A 20,047-nucleotide genomic window follows, 5' to 3' on the forward strand; every position below is an offset into this window, starting at 1 on the left:
CACTCACTTTGGCCTTTAACACAGTTTTTCTGTTCAGAGATTTTCCCTTCGGCTTCACAAACAGGCAACAATTCTGTGTAAGCCAAACTGTGTCCCTAACCCAAGATGGAGGGCGATGTTAATCTTACATGCCCACATATATGAAAAAGTTTTTACTGGTTTTTATTACCCCAACACAAAACTCTAAAAAGCAGAAACACGCACTTAAAAGAGCTGTCAGCTCCTCAAAGTGCATGTGTCGGCTAAATAACAGGTTAAATACACCACATCATCTCTATCAAAGTCAGCGTTAAGCCTTTATTTAGGAAAACTTCATCATAAAACAGTTACTGTCCACCTCCTGCTGCGGTGGGCACAGAAATCTTTGTTCTGGCAGACGTTCCCGTGACACTGTCCCTGTAGCAGGGTCCCTGTGTCAGGTGTCTTTTTGTTTGCTGTCACCATGGTTGAAGCTCGGTAATGCTGCTAACCTTCACAGACAGCAGAACATCATCTCTGTAAGGTCAGGTCACAGAGCACACAGACAGACACAGGTAAAGCGTGTCAGGGTGGAGCAGGTAATTGCACAGCAGGGCAGGGAGGAGGAAACAAAGGGGAGTAAGAAGCAGAAATCACTGCTCACTGATATTTAGTTAATCTTCTTCTTTCTGCTCCTTTCAGGGATCGCCACAGCAGCTCATTTGCGCATTAAACAACAGCAGCACTTTTAAGCTTGATCAGCTGTTGTTAGAATTTATTTAATATTACTTTCTAGTATCAGCTGATGTTTGCTGGAGCCACAGCTGTAAAAGCTGCTGGTCATGATGTCGGTTTGAATATGTGGTGAGAGGGAAACATGAAGATGAAACCAGGAGATGTCCTTACTGAATCATCAGAGCTGTGATGGAGAAACAGGTTTACCTTTTAGGTGACAAGAATGAGTTAAAGGGAAGTTATGAACTGTTTCTGAGAGACAAATAACATCAGGATCCTTTTCTAAGTAGCTGACAGCTGGTAACTGTGCAGGGGCGGGTCTAGCACAGTGTTGCCAGGGGGCCAGGTAAGGCATTAACAGGGAAAAGGGGGGCACAAAGAAATATGTTCTTATTCTCATTTAAAATGTCTGTTATTAAATAATTATCTGAAGATTACAACCAAAGTTTTTATCTGACGTAAAATGTATAGAAATCATACATATACCAACAAGACTGTACATCACTGTCACAACAGTGTCTGTTTTCATTCAAAGGCTTTATGGCTTTTCCTATAACACCTGGGGGGCCGGTCTCTAGTCAAAATGCCCGGGCCAATTTTTTGTCCCAGTCCAGCTCTGGTAACAAGCAGAGCAGCCGCAGGGCTGGACGGATGTGATCGTTGATAATAACATGAGCCACTTTTTCCTGTTTACGGCTCAGTCCATGAGCTGGCAGCTTACAGGGAGGACTTTGTAACGTCCTGTCTGACCGCCTCCTGTAGGAAAAAGGAAAATCTGCTGATAGCTGATAGTATTTTGGAAAAAGTTTCTTCATTCTGACTCTGTTAAAGTCTCCCAACACAATAAAGTCTCACTCTGGGTTAAAATCCCTGATCTGCTAATGACGCTGCACCTTCATCCACAGCGGATGTCAGCTTGTGATGGGATGTAAAGATGGGAGAGGAGAGCTGAGCTGAGGTAAGCGGGTCAAACTTTAACACTATGTTACTAACACTCAAACGTCTGTGGCTCAGAGTTCCCTCCCTCCTCTTGATTTGCATAAGTGCTTCTTTCTGTCTCAGATGGATGATAACACTGTCCAGTGTGATGGCAGCTCCTGACGTGTCTGCTTCTGCCCGATTCTTTCTGTGTTTGCTTCGAGTTTAGCTGAAGCTCGGACATCGCCTGCCTTCTGGTATGTTTTCCTTTTATTGATTCATTTTCACCATCATGTTTCCTTTCAGTCAGCCTGGCGCAGCATTGTATTCAGACCTGCTGACATCTTCTGTTACCTGTAGTCTACTTTTCATACTTAGATGTGTGCAGGTGTTAAAAAAATGAAAATAACACAGTGACTCTACACAATTCTGACACCAATTAAAATCATATCATTTAATTTGATGAATGTTTGATAGAGACTAAACGTTTTTTTTGGTAGTGTTTGTGGGTGTGCTGTCATTCTGTCTGTAACACGATGAGATTTTAATGAATTCTGATTAAAATTTGCTTTTTTCCCCCACAAAAGTGGACAAAAAGCTGTTGAACTTAGAGGCTATGATTCTTACAAGTGTGCTGTGTGTTGTCATTATATAGACATTTAAAACATCATGTCACGTCATTTGACCTCTGACCTCACTTTTACATTAAACATGCGCCTTTCTTTCAAGTTTCTCGAAAATGTGTTAAATGTGATATATGTTTAAAGAAAGCAGAAACAGAATGAGCTTCCTGCTTAGGTAGAAATATACTGTAGTGTAATATTATTAATCAGTACCTATCATCCATCACCTACACCCACACGATATTTGTGTGTAATGTTGTTAATGTTATGTGGTTCATCCTGATGTAACCTGGTGTCGATAGTCAGACAGTAACTGTGTTTGTTACATTCAGGCGCTGATAGAGTCTGTTTAAAAAGACAAGAGAGAACAGATGAATACTGTTTCCTTAAAGGGTGAATGCTGCCCGCTGGAGCTTTGCGCTCTCAGCTTCTTGTTTGCTTTATTTTTTTGCCTCAAAGGAAAGTTTTAAGTTGCTTATTTGTTTGCTGACAAACAATATGAGTCCATCATCAGAAATATTTACCATGCAATAATTCAGTGACAATACTAATAATTGGCCTTTGAAATGTAGTATTTTCTTCATCATACTAGTGAGCGGCTCCATTAACAAGAGTCGGAAGCTCATTAATCAAAGAATCCATGATGAAATCAGACGCCACATCCCAAACCACGTTTCTGAAATAAGCAGTTAAGCGTGCAGTCAGAGGATGTTACTGACTGTTTAATGGTGTTCAAGCATTTCCTATTATGTTGGTGGTTTTTTTTACTTCCTGTTTTTAAAGTTTATTTAGAAACTTTTTTTTTCATATAAGCACTCAGGTTCCCTTTTTCACGCGAACACCCAAACTGTGAACTTTGTGACTAATTTTCCACACCCAGCCTTTTTTTAAGAACCCACTGAGTGAAGGCCATGCATCCTCCTCCTAAAAGACTCGTGCACTTCTTTGATATGCAGCTGATTATCAGCAGTTAATAAACAACAGGCAGGCGAATTCAGTTGACAACTTCTGTTTTCTCTTATCCTGATAAGAGCCACAGATAAAAGAACCACTGCAGGCAGATTATAGCAAGGCTTTTATATGATTTCTTAGCATGGCTTTTTATATGATCAGTGCAATAAGGTGTCATTTATAATAAATTTATAGCCTTTGAGGGTAGCTGTTTTTGAAAAGTGTAACTTTCAGCTGTTGAACTCTGCAGGCATTGAGGTTAAAAACACCACACTACTCATTTCCTGTAGGTCGAGGACCCTGATACTCCTGAAGCTGCAGAGAAAGCGAAACAACAGTTTAATTGGCATTGAGGACGAGCACGGTAAGACTAGTGTTTCCTAGCTCTGTGTTTCAGCTTACCTCGTGTTATTTTAGGCAGCAGAGTGACACCAAAACAACAAGGTGTTTTAGTGGTGTCTGCGCCCACCACTGTAAGCTACAGTCGTAATCCTGCAGTGCAGGTGAAACAGCGCTTTATTACTGAAGGATCAGTGTGTGCATCCCTGTTGAGCTTAAGCTTGTTTATGTCTGTAGTGCTAATGGGTTTCCTGATTGCTGTGTGATCAGTGAACACATCATTTGAGACACTTGTATTTTGTTAAAAACTAGTTCAGCTGATTATAAACTCTGTGTCTGTAAAAATGCGGATATCTCACCAAAGATTAAACATGAGATAATGAAGATATTTGTGTGACATCTGCACAGGAAACACTTGTATGTGCAGATTAAGTGACAAAGTCTCTGCTCAGAGCAGACTGTACATATCTGAATAAGATGAGAAATTATTTAGAATTGAAATAATTTAGTAATAACTACAGAAAACCTTCAGATCACACCACCATGAGGTCATCGCTGAAGAGAATGAGAGGGTTCAGTGTTTGTAGGAATCGATGCAGCACCATACACCATACAGACTAATAAAGGTTATCTTATCTTATCTTATTTCTATTTTTAAGAAAGTAGTCTTTTTAGAACCAGGGGCGGAGCCAGACATTAGAAACACCCGGGGCTTAGCCCTAAAGGGTAGTATGCATGTGGGATTTTTATTTTTATTTATTTATTTTTTTTGGGGGGGGGGGGGGGGGTCAGAAATGACTGAAAGATTAATAGGCTCTGTTTTGAGTTTTGTTAAAAAAAAGAATGACTTCATATAGGGAAAAATATATATCACACATGCAGGACACCTTAAACTAGTTTTTTAATTAAGCAGCAAGGCAGAACAAAGTCGGGGCTGTATCAAGACACGAGGACTAAACCCCAATTCAACCAGACCCAGAACTGATCCGGAATTAAAACAGGACTACAACAGTTCAAACTCATCACTACTTAGGATTTAACCAAGACAGAACCAGAATCAGAACTAGATGATAGTAGCACTAAAAATCATCATAGACCTGGGCCCTATTTCAGGAAGCCGGTTTAGAAAACTCAGAGTTAAAAACGATACTCAGGGTTGAGTAACCCCGAACTGTCCAACTTGGAATATTCGGTTTCAGAAAGGCTGATAACAATTAGTTCAATCAACGCGGAGTTGCTTTAACCCCAAGTTACGCGCGCGCACGAGGATACATAAAGCCCTGATTAGTGGAGCACAGATTAAGCGAGTCACCATGGAGACGGAGGGAAAGAAGGTGCGGTCAATGTATTTTACAGCGCTTGAGGCCGAAATTCTGATGGCAGCATATGCCGATAACATGCAAATTCCACGGGAAAAAAGTAACACAGCCTCAGCTGCAAAAGAAAGGGAGCATGCATGGCAAAACATAGCCGACAGAGTCAATGCGTGAGTGTTAATTTAAACATTGATCTAGGGATTTCCACCCATTTAACACGTTATTTTATTATATTTTATTTTATTTTATATTTTATACATTTTATTTTGTGAAGTGATGTGAGCGCAGGTGCAACCCAACAGGCCCCAAACGTTCCTGGCAGCAAGTAAAAATGAAATATAAAAATATAGTCCAAACAGGTAAGGTGTAATTGTATTATGAGCCATAGTGCTTGGTCTGTTTGTCCCATGTAAATCAATTGCAGTTAGAGGCTACATTCATTTCCCCTCTGTAAGCACTTATTGAAATTATCTGAGCACATTACAAGTACATATTTGCTTACTCTGTATGCTCAAATGTGACCCGTTATAGCCAACAGAAAAAAAGCGGAGGCCTGAAAAACAGGTGGGGGTCCTCCACCACCACCACTCACAGAGCCTGGCCACTTGGCTTCCACATTTGTGATAATGTTGGCAGCATCACATATGATCTTCACAGTGCAGAGAACACAAATTAGCATCCATCACTATAATGAAATAATTTGTTAGTTTGAAATGCTACAGGGAACTATGTACCTGTACATTAATGCTGTGGAAAGACTTCCTGTTCACATAGTCTCCTTCATTTACTGAAGGAGCAATGATTGGAATGTGAGTGCCATCTATACAGCCAATCACGCCTGGGAACCGTGGGAATAAATGTAAAATTTAAGTAGTAGTTCAAGTATCACCACATCATGAATTAAGTTTTGTTCATCCTGATACCTGCAATTTTGTGGCATCCCTCTTTGATAAATCTTGTGGGTCTATGACCGGGGAACACCACAAACGAGTACAGGAGACGTTTCAGTGCAACTGTAACATTCCTGACTGCCCGACAGACGGTAGCCTTGGAAACGTGCTCAGCGTCACCAATATTATACAGAAAGCTCCCGTTTGCAAAAAAACCGAAGTGCAATACAAATAATATGTACAGAACTGAGAGAATGTCGGCGATGTGTCACATGAGCAATATTAGGCCTGAGGATGTTATTCAAATAAATTATAGATTGTGCTGAAAAACGGTAACGTTCACACAGGAAATCATCAGGAAATGATAAAATGTCCAAACGCGCTCTGATCACTCTCTCCCGGCGGAGAGCTCTGCGGAGAATTTGGGCTTCAACATCTACTGGCTCTTCAAGGAAGTGGCACGCCATGTCCGACACTTCCTACAGTCAGGTTTCCGACAAAGAGGCGGAGAAAGTTAGGGTTAGTTGAAGTAAACCTGCTAGGGGGCAGGTTAGCTTCACGGAGTGTGTCGTCATAGTAACTCACTCAGTATTAATCTAAACTCGCTTTGTGAAACCGAAAACCCAGAGTTTTCGTTAACTCAGGGTATACTTACTCAGAGTTTGCACTAAACCGGCTTCCTGAAATAGGGCCCTGGTCAAACTTAAGCTCTCCTTAGTATGGCTGGCTCCGTTTCTCCAACAGCGCACTCACAGGCAGCAGCTGCCCCGCCCTCTCGCTCAGTCGCTTAGTGCCTGAGCTCGGATCATACCAATATCAGGGGGGATTCACGCACAGTCGTAAATTCCCACAGTGTGCACTATGTGCTTCGAATATTGCTTGCACTTTTTGTTTTATACAGTTGTCAGCCAGGCATCTAACTATGAAAAATTACACTCCAAAAGACCCCGGGCTTCTGACAAAAAGACCTGGGCTTAAGCCCAGTAAGCCACCCCCACGCTCCGCCCCTGTTTAGAACACACAGAAAAAGCACTGTACAACAAAATAGAGTAAAATAATATATTATAGAAAAACAAGTTGAGCCGCAGAATAGAGTGAACATCAGAAAAACCTGACTAAACAAAAATGTTTCAGTCTTGGAGCCACAGACTGAAAGGCTGCGTTCTCCTCCAGCTTCCATCTGGTACGATGAGTCTGTGAGCAGCAGAGTGTTCAATAAGGCTGAAGCCTGGCCGTGGAGTGCTTGGTATCTCTTCTGGGAGTCAATGTAAAGAGTATAAAACAGGACTAATGAGTTTGCTTACTGAACCTGTTAATAAATTTACTTAGATTTGATTATAATTTCAACTTCCTATCACAACATTCTGATGTTTTTAGTGAACTGTGGATAAATAAAATAGGCGATTAGGAAAATACTGATGCTGATGAAAACAGTTCACTGGAGGTTAACTCCTATTTGTATGAAATGGTCGAAAGAATTGGAACATTTTAGAACAACTGTCATAGAGAACGGGAACACTAAAAGTTTGAGAGACACAAATAGAAATATTTAAATGGTTATAAATCGTGTCTGTTTTTCAGATGGTTTTGAGTGACGTGCTGTAATCAGATACCTTTCACAGACACAACATTTCTCAGTTTCAGTGTTTAATATGTTGAACTTTTAGCATTTTGAGTGGCTCCATACTGCAATGTTTTGGTAACGATCAGAGAAACATAGCTTTATTTTTACTCTTTTATATTAAATATTGGGTTATAAGGATTTGCCAATGGCTGCATTCTTTTAGATTTGCATCTTAGACAGCGTCTAAGCATTTGGATAAATCTGCAAATTAACCATTAAGAAATCCATGCAGTGAATTGAAAACAGCTGTGTTTGTTTTATTGTCTCCACAGAAGATGTTTGCAGCTGAGGCCAAAAAACTGATTGACAAGGTGGGAGATAAAGAGCTCATCTATAATGAGAGCCTAATCAAGAAAGTAGATCTGCTGACTCTGGTCAAAGTCAGCAGAGGAAAATTCTGGCCAATGCAAAAGCACAAGATAATGCAACTCAGTCTGCCCGAGCTCATGGAGGTGGAAGACTTCAGCCCAGGTGTGTATTCAGATGCATAAACACACACATATTTTGTGTCACACAATATAAATACACCTTTTTTTTATGACTGAGTCCCATTGGCCTGGTGATGATGATATAATACTGTAGTTCACATGCTGACCTTAATTCACAGAATCTATCTTATTCATCTCTGCCCCTCATCGTCCATACTTTTGCCAGAAAGAAAGGAAGGGTGATAAAGTAAGACAGAGGATGATGGGTTGTGACCTGCAAGGCAAACAGGCTCACCAGTGTCACAGTGAACTAATACATTCCTTAATCCACAGAAGGGAGAATCAGCTGGGAGTGTGTGTCTTTATGCTCCAGTTATACCAGAGGTGGCAGTGGGTGTGCCTCTGTCTCCTAAATAACTCCCCCTCATTAAGCTGACCTGTGTGTTGTGGTACATTGACCTCATAATATATAGAACGACTGTATCATGTGTAAGTGATGCTCCTTTCTCCCTCCAGAGTGCACAGATGAGCCCTTTGTGAGTAATTTCATGACTTCAACAAAGACGAGCGGGAGAGGAGGGTTAGGTGGAAAAGACATTGGTGTGTATGAAGCTGAAGTGAATGCAGGCGCTGACAGTATGGATGGACTAGTTCAGCCCGTCAACATGATGTCGAAGAAAGTCGACCTTAAAGCCCTGAGGAGCGCGCTCAGTGACGGGTAGGGCTCTGTCTCTGCTCAGCGATCGTTGTTTTCCAAACATGCACTAACCTTTTTACTCTCTGCTGCTGCTTCCTGTTTCCAGGACCATAAAAACAGACAAAGTGAACCTGCTGGCACTGAAAACGAAGGATAAACTGGCTTTTGTTCACCAGACAATTTACAACTCTTCTCCTGTCACACTTATTAGAAAGTGCACGAGGGATGGGTCCTTGTTAGCCTCCTGCATAAAGATACTGAGTCTGTTTGCAAAGGTGAGTGAATCTCCAAAGGATGAAGACATTCTGGGCTCAGCTTTGTTTTCAGTAACTCATGTTTGAGCTGTATTGGTAATGAATTGATTACTTGTTTGTGAAGAACAAACTGTCCAGAGTGCAGGTGCAGCATGATTTGTCTGTAGTGATTAAAGTGATCGAGTTAATGAATTTGAATCAGGAATTCTTTACGTATTCAGTTCCTCTGTTTGTAAGTTACGTGAATGGTCGGTTCTTCAGCATTTTGAAAATTTGCCACAGTTCTCCGGCAGATTTAGACTGTTGGTAACTTCTGCCTCATTGTTTAATCAAAACTGATTCTGCGGACATCAGGACTCTGGGAATCCAATCCACTTCCGCAGGACTCCACTAACTTTGTTCCACTTCAGGAACTCAAAGGCTATTTGTGGTCATAAACGTCCCTGGCAGGCCTATTTCAAGGCCACATTTGAGGAAGAAACAAGTTCCTGTATAACCCCCCAAAAATAAACTCCTGAGTAGCAGACTGGTTAAAGTCATAAAAATAAGTATTGTGTAAAAATTCAACAACTATGAAGAGCATAATTCCCAAATTACTATTTAGAAAACAGCATTTGCCACAGAGCACGGTTTCCACGTTTTCCTGGTTCCTACACTGCAATGCTAACAAGCAGGCAGAATACCCAGCACTGTAAACCCTGGCACCAGGCCTGACCCGTGGTGTAGCCAGGTCATTTTATTAGAGTGACGTGATTATTTACCGGAGAGTGGCACATAAACAGATGCTCTGCAGCAAGAACCATTGTAGACATCATCTGATGGAGCTGTGTGTAACATTTAAGGTCAAGGTCAAGTTTATTTATATAGCACATTTCCAAACAGTCCATGCTGCACAAAGTGCTTAACAATGTAAAATGCCACTAAAATAAATAAAATGCAGTGATGCAGTAAACTATAGAAAAGCAATTAAAAAAACTAAAACAACAGCAACAACTAAGGCTGTTAAAACCAAAAATGTTTAGGTCAGAGTGTGTTAATAGCCAGACTTAAGTGTGTGTCTTTAGTAACGATTTAAAATGTTTGAATGTTTGTGCAGATCTAATATTAAGAGGAAGGCAATTCCAGAGTTTGGGACCTGCCGCACAGAAGCCTCTGTGTCCACGATAGTTAAGTTTAGTCTGTTGAATAGTTAAGGTTAGTTTGGACCTCATGGTTCTTTCTGGAGCATAAATATAAAGGTGGTCAAATAGGTAAGAAGGCGCTTGGCCGTTAAATGATTTAAAAACAAAAAGTAAAAATTTAAATTGGATCCTGTAAGGAACAGGGAGCCAATGTAGAGAGGCCACACCCAGGATAATATGCTTCTTCTGTTTAGTGCCAGTTAGCAGACGAGCAGCTGCATTTCAGACCAACTGGAGACGATAAAGAGAGGCCTGGTCCAAACCAAAGTACAAAGAATTGCAGTAGTCCAGTCTGTAAGTAATGAAGAGATGAATAACACGTTCAAAGACATTAGCTGGAAGGTACAGCTTAACCTTGGCTAGCTGTCTTAAATGAAAAAAGCTGGATTGGACTACTGAACTCACCTGCCTACACAGTTTAAAGCAACCATCAAGGTACACACCGAGGTTTTTAACCACTGTCTTACAATAGGAGGATAAGGGGCCTGGACTGCTGTCAATGGGCTTAATGAAGCTACCAAAAATGACAGCTTCTGTTTTGTTTTCATTTAATAAAAAAATAAATAAAAAATTAAAGACATCCACTGTTTAACACTATCAAGGCAACATAATAATAACTGAAGTGGGCCTGTCCCTGCTTTTAAAGGCAGATAGATCTCAAAGTCATCTCCAAAATAGTGAAAAAAGAAGAAAGTGAAGAAAGGTTGTACTGTGAGAAAACAGATCCCAGTGGCAACATATGCAGTGCAAACAAGGCAGGACCCAAACTAGAGCTTTGAGGTGCACCATAATTAAGGGGGGCTATTTTGGAGCTGTGATGGCCCATGTTGACATAAAAAGTCCTTCCAGATAAGGACCAAAACTACTGAAGAGCAAACGCTATTAGGCCATCATATGATTCCAGCTGTGATTGCAGGATATCATGGTCGACCACGTCAAAGGCTGCTGTCAGTTCCAACAACAAGAGGGCAGCAGCTTTAGAATTTGGGTGTTCACGCTGCAGCAGCTCTTTAAAATGTTTGGAAGAATTCAAGCAGTCTGTTGTAAACCTGATCCCTTCACCTCAGCAACTTCAGACCAAAGGTCTCCAAAACTCTTGGAAATGGACTGAAGATCATCTAAATTGTGTGGCAAATGGAGAACAATGATAGTGTTTCTTCTATGCTTGTGTATTGATTGTGCAGTTATGTGTAATTTAACAAAAAATAAATGTTTTTAGGGCCACAGAAAAGAGAAGACAAGCTTCACTGTTCCAGAAAAATCCACCTTTGCTTACGGCCTGGTGGAGATAAAGATAGAGGATGAGAAGCTGAGTAAGAGCACAACACTGTGTTGATTGCATGTGTGTGTGTTTGTGTGTGTGTGTGTTACTGAGTATAATTTCTGTCCTTTGCTCTCATTTAGAGATCTCGTGTGAACCCTGGACTCGAGGTGCCCTCGGTATGTTGCTGTGTGTGGTTGAAGTTGATGCCATGTTTGTCTTAATGTTCACATCAACATGAAGTCTTTCTCACTTTTAATAATCTTGAGGTCTGTTTTCAGATGGACTCTTTGGCGATGACATAGAGAGTGCGATGCTACAACAGATTAAAGAAGGTGTGTCTGACAGTTTGAGCTTTTCCCTGTTCTGAATTAATCAGAGTGAAGCTTTTGGAGTTTGGGACCTACAGCACAAACTCTGCTTTAATTTATTGAGTGTGATCGTATCAGTTCTGCTATTTCTGTGTTTGCCGCAGAACTAAAGATGAAGGATGCTTTTCTGCAGCCGCTGGCAGATCTTCCCGAGTCGACCCGTCATGATCTACTGAAGAAGCTCAGCGAGCTTGCTGAGGATGGGGATACTCTCTCTCTGCTGGAGCAAACAGTAAGAATCATGAGGTTTCATCTCCCACTGATCTTAATTCTTCAACTGATGCTTCATCAGTTACTGCAAGGAACAAAAAGTGAAGAGATGGTTAAACAGGCAGTCACGTGAGAATGGAGGTTCCACAAGAATAAACAAGCATCAGTCTAGCGGATTATCAGCAAAGGAGAGTGCCTGTATAAAAGCAAATGTTTTGGCAGTTTGCTGATCTGGTGCATTCAGGTGTGTTAACACAGTGCCACAGTTACCCCACCAGTGGACATCCCAGGTCAGACCATGTAACCTCAGATAAACTGCAACAAACCCAAGAGCTACATCTCAGACTCCACAGGCCTTAGGTTAAATGATTAAGTTCATGACAGCAAAATTAGAAAAAGAATGAACATGTGGGGTTTGTTCAGAAGGGTTGCCTGAAGAAAGCCTCTTCTTTCTAAAAAGAACGGAAAAGCTCAGCTTAGGTTTGCAAAGTTGTTTCTGAACAAACTCCAAGACTCCAAGAACACAGCTGAGATGTCTAAGCAGCTGAACAGAGTAAACTGTAAACTGCTCCATAACCAGAGTATTCAAGATTCAAATGTGAGGCCATCTGTCCCACAGCCAAAGCTTAGATCAAAACTAGGTCAATGATCAGAGCACATCAGCACATCTCTGAAAACTGTAAGAGTGGCAGGATCTTAAGAATCCTGTGCATAAATAAATCCTCACAAACCTCAGTGCACTAAGAAGAGTGAAGCAAAATTGCTCCACTTCTATGGAATGCCAGGACTGCCATAATGAATTAATTAAATACACCATTAAATAATTAATTAAATGTGTCAATAATTAATTAAAATTGGAATTAATTAATTAAATAAATAGTTATGATACATGTAATTAATTAATTATTGACACATTTAATTAATTATTGACACATTAAATTAATTATTTAATGATATATTTATTTATTTCATTTTGGCAGTCCTGACGCCTGGCTCTCATCATGAAATAATTTTATCTGTCAGCCTCACCCATCAAACTCAGGGGGCGGGGTTAACGCTGCCCATGCAGCTTCTCTAACATTTGATTGGTTGCCGTGCAAAGTAAGTCAAAACAGGTCGATCCTAGATAATCGATTGCTTGTGTAGACTTGGGGCAGCCAGGTATCCCAGAATGCAGATCAAACCACAGGCAGCAATGGTGGTGGTGTAGTTTTAAAATACCCCGTTTTTCTGTCACCAGCTACACTTTTAACAGTGTTTTAGCTGCGAATGTCGCGACGTATGTCTGGTCAGGTTGTCAACATAGAACATGTTTGCAAAAGTGCTCAGATGTTTTCAGAGATTTCACTAGCTCTGCTAACAGTTAGCATGCAGAGTGCACCGAGGGGGTACATTAACCGGTTTGTTTACATATTCCACTCTCCGTGTTCCACATGTTGCATTCACAGATTCTCATTTTCACCTTGTGTCTCTGTGCTTCTGTAACATAAAGAACGAGCTGACATTTTTCTCATGAAACCAGCGATCAGCTCAACAGACTCTCAGTTTACCTGCATGCATCCTCCTCCTCATCTGTCAGCTGTTTAACACCTGCTGCTAATTCAAGAAACACGCCTACGTTACCTGGTGATAGTCACAGTTTAACTGGGCAGCCGGTGCTCGATATAAAGCAATGTCAGCGCATTTTTCTGCACAAGATAAGTAAATATAGTGTTTTCCCCGAGCGCAGAGCTGCTGGAGCTTGTTTCCTTACAGAGCACTTTATAGGCGAACAGCTTCATCAGCGGCTGATGTCCAATCACCTGCACACAGCTTTGAAACCTCAGCTGAGTTTTAGCTCTCAGTGGTTAAACGCTGGACTTCATTCACTCAGGTTCTGTCTGTCGGGTCACGTTTACTTCGCTGTTTTATTCACAACTGAGCAAATCGGTTTGGCTGAGGTTAAAGTTACGTTTCATAACTGCATAGTTTCACAGACGTTTAATGGTTCACTGGCACATGTGTGAGACTGAACTATTCGCTTTTCTTTATCTGGTGTGTTTTGGATTTAACAGTGAATTTTGAGATTAAACTGACTTTTAAAATGTTTTTATACAAAGAGGAAAGAGAAGGCGCATTTCCACCGAGAGGAGCAGAGTTTGCAACAGCATGTTCATCATGAAGTCTGCAACCTGGACAGAAATATTATATCATCTGTTTTTTAATAGTTATTCAACTGTATTCTAAGCACCAGCTGTCTGTTAGAATGTGATTTTTTTTTTCTCTCTGTTGGCAGAGGTATAAAAATGCGCAGGAAAATCTGACGTGCATGGCGAACTTCACCGACGATATTTAGGGAGGAATAAACACACATCAAACATAAATGAACCATTTTTTTGCTTTTTCGGTCATGTTATGTTTACCTGTCAAAGGCTTGTTACAAACTATGAAACACATCGTGCAGACTTCTGGATGTTAGAAGAAAACTAATACTGCTCATGAAGGAGACTAAAGGCAGGAAGGTGTCCTTTAAAACTAAACATGTTAATAGGACCTCCCTATTTATATCATAGTTTATGATATAGCACGTGTATTTCAGTAATAGCCTGCTGATTTCAGTGTAGTGGTGAACAGTCGCACAGCTCACGTAGGCGTTATCTGTGATACTCCTTAACTATAATTTATCCAAGTTAACTTCAGTTAACCATTCAGACAGTTCTTTTGCAATGAAAAACATAAACACCCATGCTGCCGGGAGGTTTCCTCAGTGCCAGCTGTTAATATTATAGCTGCTTATGCAGTAACCATGGTAACCACGGACTCTGAGCGGCTGGATCGACGGAGGTCAGACAACAATTTTACATGTATGATCTTAAAACAGGACACAGCCACTATACGTGCTGGCCTCATATCAAATGTGAAGGCAGACTGAGTCTATGTTTGACGTTTGTTCTTATCTAATCTTCCTTTTCAAACATTTAAACAGCAGCGAGTCTGCAGCTGAGGGAATACAAACTCAAATTGTCGGAACAGGTTTGCTCGTTTCTTGGATTCATTTGGTGATTTATTAAATGTATAACTGTTATTCTAATCTGCTGCTGAGTCTCTTACACTTTTCTTTATGCTGTATATTTTCATGTCTCTGGAATAGTTGGCAGTTAGATAGTCAGCTGGGAAACTCTGTGTTAACTCATGGAGCTGAGGATATCGTGGATATGCTGACCTCGCTGCGTGGTGTACAGAGCGAGGTCAGCATGATTAATATTCACAATAAAAATATTAGCCAAACATCATGAAGTCTGTATGTGTTTCATAGTGTCGAACAACCTTTGTACAGTTAAAGCCAGCAGTTACTACATGACGGAAACACCAACGTTATCTGTTTTATGCGTTTATACACAGGTCACGCTGATTACTGAACAAAAACCCAAAGATCAGATGTTAAACAGATTTATTTGCTCTCTCTCCTCCTTAAACATGTTTTTAATGTTAGTTAGAATTCAGAATTGGCGACTGAAACACGTAGGACACATAAGAACATCAGGAAATAAAACACCGAAGAAGTCAGCGGGGTTACTACAGCTGTGTACCGGGGCCTGCGCTTTGTCGGTGGGATTGCTTGCGAGGCGAGCGGGTCTATCCCACGCTTTGCCGTGAGACTGGGCAGACATCTCCGAAATCATCGAAGCACTTTTGCAAAGAGGCTGTATCTTGACAAACCGACCAGACACATGAAGATTAAACCACTACATTCTCGGCTAAAAAAATATTAAAACGGTATTTGGTGACACACAAACAGGGTTTTTCAAAGCTCAGTTCTGTTAGCTTCCACATGCCGGTTGTTGTGTGCTAGAAACAATGGCCAGCAGGCCAAAGCAATGGTTTTGACTCGATCAGCGTTAACCCCGCCCCCTGAGTTTGATGGGTGAGGCTGACAGATAAAATTATTTCAAGATGAGAGCCAGGCGCCAGGACTGCCAAAATGAAATAAATAAATATATCATTAAATAATTAATTAAATGTGTCAATAATTAATTAAAATGTGAAATACATAAATAATTAATTAAATGTGTCAATAATTAATTAATTACATGTGTCATAACTATTTATTTAATTAATTCCAATTTTAATTAATTATTGCCACATTTAATTAATTATTTAATGGTGTATTTAATTAATTCATTATGGCAGTCCTGGCGTTCCATACACTTCAACGTGAGAAACTGATTAAAAGGATCGCTTAAAGTTATTGCTGCTTAATTATATTTCTAAAAGCTCTTTACTGATATTTCTCAGCTATCGGAACCATGGATGCTGCTGGTTATCAATCATGTATGCACAGGCCCAACAACCAATACTGGCAACAGGCTTGGGGCTTTACAGACAGCAGGTACAGTTAGGGCCATATATTTGGACACTGGCACAAGTTTTTCTTTTACCCATTAACTGAAACATGTTACAATTATAGTTATATAACAGACATAAATGTAGACTCTCAGCTTTCATTTGAGGGTATACACATTACAAAAGTAATTGGACAGTTGACTCAAAGGCTACTTGATGTGCAGATGTGGGCAATTCCTTTGTTATGTCATTGTCAGTTAAGCAGATAAAAAGCCTCGAGATCATTTGAGGTGTGGTGCTTGCATTTTGACGATTTTGCTGCGAACAAACAAGGTGCGGCTCTGTATGCAGGTGCAACAAGCAATCCTTAAGCTGAAAAAACAGAAGAAAAAAACAATTGCTACAATATCAGGAGTGGCAAAAACTACAGTTTGGTACATCCTGAGAAAGATAGAAAGCACTCGTGAACTCAGCACCTGGACCTGGAGGTCCACAGAAGACAACAGTGGTGGATGATCACAGAATCATTTCCATGGGGAAGAGAAACCCCTTCATTTCATGTCTTGATGCATGCTCAATCATCCAGGTAAGGAAATCCCAAAAAGGGGATTCTGTTCACCTGGACAAAGTGTTTTCAGTGGAAGAAACATTTTGTCACTCATCCAAGTGACTTCTTCACTCTCAGCTGGCTGCAGGTTTCCCCAATCTTATAAACAGTAAATTTGCACAATGACTGAAACTGGGCAGTGGGCTGTGAGGTCATAACCTCACAACATCCAACCAACTGAACTACACCGTCTACCATAAAGAGAAGACTGAATGAAAGTAAATGCAAATGGTTCACTGCAAGGTCCAAGCCACTCATAAGACTCAGGAATAGAAAGGCTCAAAAAAACCAAACAAACACAGTCCTGGAAAAGTATTCTTTGAACAAGAAAAACGCATGCAGAAGGCGTGGAACAGCTCATGATCCAAAGCATACCACAACATCTGTAAAACACGATGGAGGCAGTGTGATGGTTTGGGTATGCATAGCTGCCGTGGGCACTGGGACACTAGTGTTTAATGATGATGTGACACAGGACAGAAGAAGCTGAATTAATTCTGTGGTCAGAGACATACTGTCTGCTCAAATCCAGCTAAATACAGTCAAATTAAATGGGCGGTTTTTAATAATACAGATTGACAATGAACCAAAACCTACACCCAAAGCAACCCAGGAGTTTATTCAAGCAAACAAGTGGAATATTCTTGAATGGCCTGGTCAGCCACCATATCTTAATCCAGCTGAGCATTTCACTTGTTGAAGACTAAACTTCAGACAGAAAGGCCCACAGACAAACAGAAATTGGATGCCGCTGCAGTAGAGGCCTGGCAGAGCATCAAAAAGCAGGAAACACAGCATGTCCATGAGTTCAAGACCTCAGGCTGTCATTGCCAGCAAAGGTTTGTCAGCATTAGAGTATTAGAAATGAACATTTTATTTTCAGTTATTTAATTTGTCTAAATACTTAGTCTCTGAAATGGAGGGATTGAGTTAAAAATGGTTTAGTTCTTCACATTTTTATGCATCTTTTTGTTCAACCCACTGACTTAAAGCTGAAAGTCTGAACTTCAACTGCATCTAAGTTCTTTCATTTAAAATTCATTGTGGTAATGTACAGAACCAAAATTAGAAGAAAGTTGTCTCTGTCCAAACATTTATGGACATAACTGTAGTTTTATGTTCTCCATGACTAAACACCACCCTGCTCTGATACTACTACTAATAATCCTCTGCTTCTCTCAGTTGGATCACTGCAGTAATGGAGCATTTGAAGGCACTTTGTCTCAGGCTGCCTCCTCCTTCATGGACCTTCTCGATATTTCAAACATCTCCACTGCTGTGAAGGATGCTGTTCACCTGTTGGTCAGCGCGTTGGACAGTAAGTCAGCTGACCTGCTCTGAGACATTTATCCCATCCAGTAACATGTAGATGCTCCACATCAGGTGTGGTATGTGAGCTGGAGGTGGTGGGGCTGAGATAAAGCTGCTCAGGTGTGATTTGGGAGTGTGTGAGAGCTCAGCTCACAGTTTTACTGACACATCTGAAGCAAAGCGTTTCAGTTCGTCACATCGTCATCAAACTTTGTCTTTCTTCTTCATGTTTGTGCAGCTCTGCCAGATGAAGTGCCGCCACTTCTGACCTGCTGCAGTCCAGACACTCTGAGAGTGCTCAACCAGTTGGTGGGTTCATTCACTCATTCATCTGCATTCATCTACATGCTCCTCTCAACAGCTGCCAGCCTCATCACACCTTATCCTACAGACTGAGCACACTAAACATGTGTAATCTGACACCTTAAAGCATCGTCTGTCATGTTTTTGTAATGATGAAGAATAAACTAAAACTAAACAGAAAATCCCACACGTGTAAAAGCACATCAGCAGCAGCTCCGCCCACTATCAGCAGCCTGTGGGCGGAGTCTTCCTCATGTTTGAATCTGATCAGACAACAGCTCCCTCTCTGCTTCTCCAGGTGGATGGTCTGAAGGATGGTCGGGCCACACTGCCAGAGTCCCTGCCCGTCCCCCTGCAGGAGGGAGGGGAGCTCCGCTGGGCGGCCGAGTTCATCTGTTTGAACGATCAGAAGCTGAAAGAGTTGAGTGACGGCTGGGACCGGCCCGAGCTGCCCCCAGAGGTTCTGCTGGAGGTTCTGTGCCTCGCTGTGCAGGGACTCAGCCTCCTGATGCAGCCCACAACAAACCCTTAATGTCAGCTGCTGTGATCGTTGTTAACCTGTTTTCACAGCAGCGTTCTGCATCTTTGAACGTTTCTGCCATTGTTTCCTGAACTTTCATCTGTCAAAGATCAAAAACAAAAAGAATAATCTAATAAAATATATATATATTTTTAAATAAATAAAACTTCATACTTTTATGTTCGGCTCATGGTTTTAATATTTTATTAGTTTTTGCTGCACTCCTTTATGTTCTGTCCTGTTCCCTCCTCTGTGCCCCTGACCCTGTTTCCATGCTTGTTTACTGTTAGTTATTTTTACAATATTGATATAGAACTAATCTCTTGAAATATCATATATCAGATTTGGTACTTGAGAGACAAGAAAAAGAAGTGACAGCATGCAGAGAAGGAGGCTAAACATTGTGCCCTCTGCTCCAGAGACAGTCCTCACAAACAGGCGATAGAAACTGTAGGGTCAGAGTCTGGACTGAACCTGTCAAGAGTATTTTTGTTTTTAAAGGTTTTATTATTCATATAATAATCAGCTAAGAGTGTTTATATTTCTGTCTTGTACTCAACCAGCTGCATATTTTAATTGCTGGCTCTCTACTCTATAACGGAAACTGTTTGCCTTCACATTAATTGTCAGCAGCAGGAAACCGCCACCCAAGAGTAAGAAACAACCTTGTAGAGAATACAAAGTTCTTGAGAAATCACACCTGCTTGCTTGACAAGATAAGCATGATATTTCCTTTTTTGTATGCTTCCTGTTGTGTATAAATAAAGGCAGCGAGCTGCTCCACGGTGTGTGAGTCTCCCCCTGAGTCTCTCACCCGTGCACGTTAAACTGCTGAAGTGTCTGAGTGTTATTTCATTACATCTGAGTGCTTGATAAAAGAATCTCTAACAGAACCTTATGCCCTTTTTAAGAGGACTTTCTGTGTTTATGGTTTCATCCTGCAGATCTCCATCTGGAAAACGTTACAGTTATTTATTTTTCAACCATCAAAAAAACATTTCAGTCCAAGCAACCTTTAATGAAAGATTTAATTTATCAAACGGAGTTTCAGTTCTGCTTTAGGGTTTCTCATTATTACTCACATTTTAAAACATTTACTTCTTGTGGCTTGTTGGAGTTTCCAGAGATGTGAGAGGAGACTTACCGGCGCCATCATGAGGAAAAATGCTGCATCTGCAATTCTGAAGAAAGTTGAAATCAATTTGAAACAGGATTTAATCTACACAT

General features: G+C 40.9%; 1 protein-coding gene across 4 annotated transcripts; it reads left to right on the forward strand.

Annotated features, from left to right (window-relative positions):
- The first annotated feature begins 1,417 nt into the window (after positions 1–1,417).
- Positions 1,418–19,646, forward strand: LOC308392090 (uncharacterized protein). 4 transcript variants are annotated; one of them, XM_080874952.1, is made up of 13 exons: positions 1,418–1,651; positions 1,738–1,868; positions 3,476–3,549; positions 7,627–7,825; positions 8,299–8,500; positions 8,586–8,754; positions 11,134–11,227; positions 11,319–11,354; positions 11,457–11,510; positions 11,651–11,778; positions 17,869–18,004; positions 18,236–18,306; positions 18,599–19,646. In XM_080874952.1, the coding sequence occupies exons 4-13, from the start codon at positions 7,630–7,632 to the stop codon at positions 18,830–18,832; spliced, it is 1,320 nt and encodes a 439-aa protein (XP_080731078.1). In that variant the 5' UTR covers positions 1,418–1,651; positions 1,738–1,868; positions 3,476–3,549; positions 7,627–7,629; the 3' UTR covers positions 18,833–19,646. The 4 variants fall into 4 exon arrangements, with proteins under 4 accessions (XP_080731078.1, XP_080731077.1, XP_080731080.1 ...); XM_080874951.1 differs by having other exon boundaries at positions 1,756–1,868; XM_080874954.1 differs by having other exon boundaries at positions 1,756–1,868; positions 8,691–8,754.
- The last annotated feature ends 401 nt before the right edge of the window (positions 19,647–20,047 follow it).

Source organism: Rhamphochromis sp. 'chilingali' (genome assembly GCF_963969265.1).
Source record: "Rhamphochromis sp. 'chilingali' genome assembly, chromosome: 2".
NCBI lineage: Eukaryota > Metazoa > Chordata > Actinopteri > Cichliformes > Cichlidae > Rhamphochromis > Rhamphochromis sp. 'chilingali'.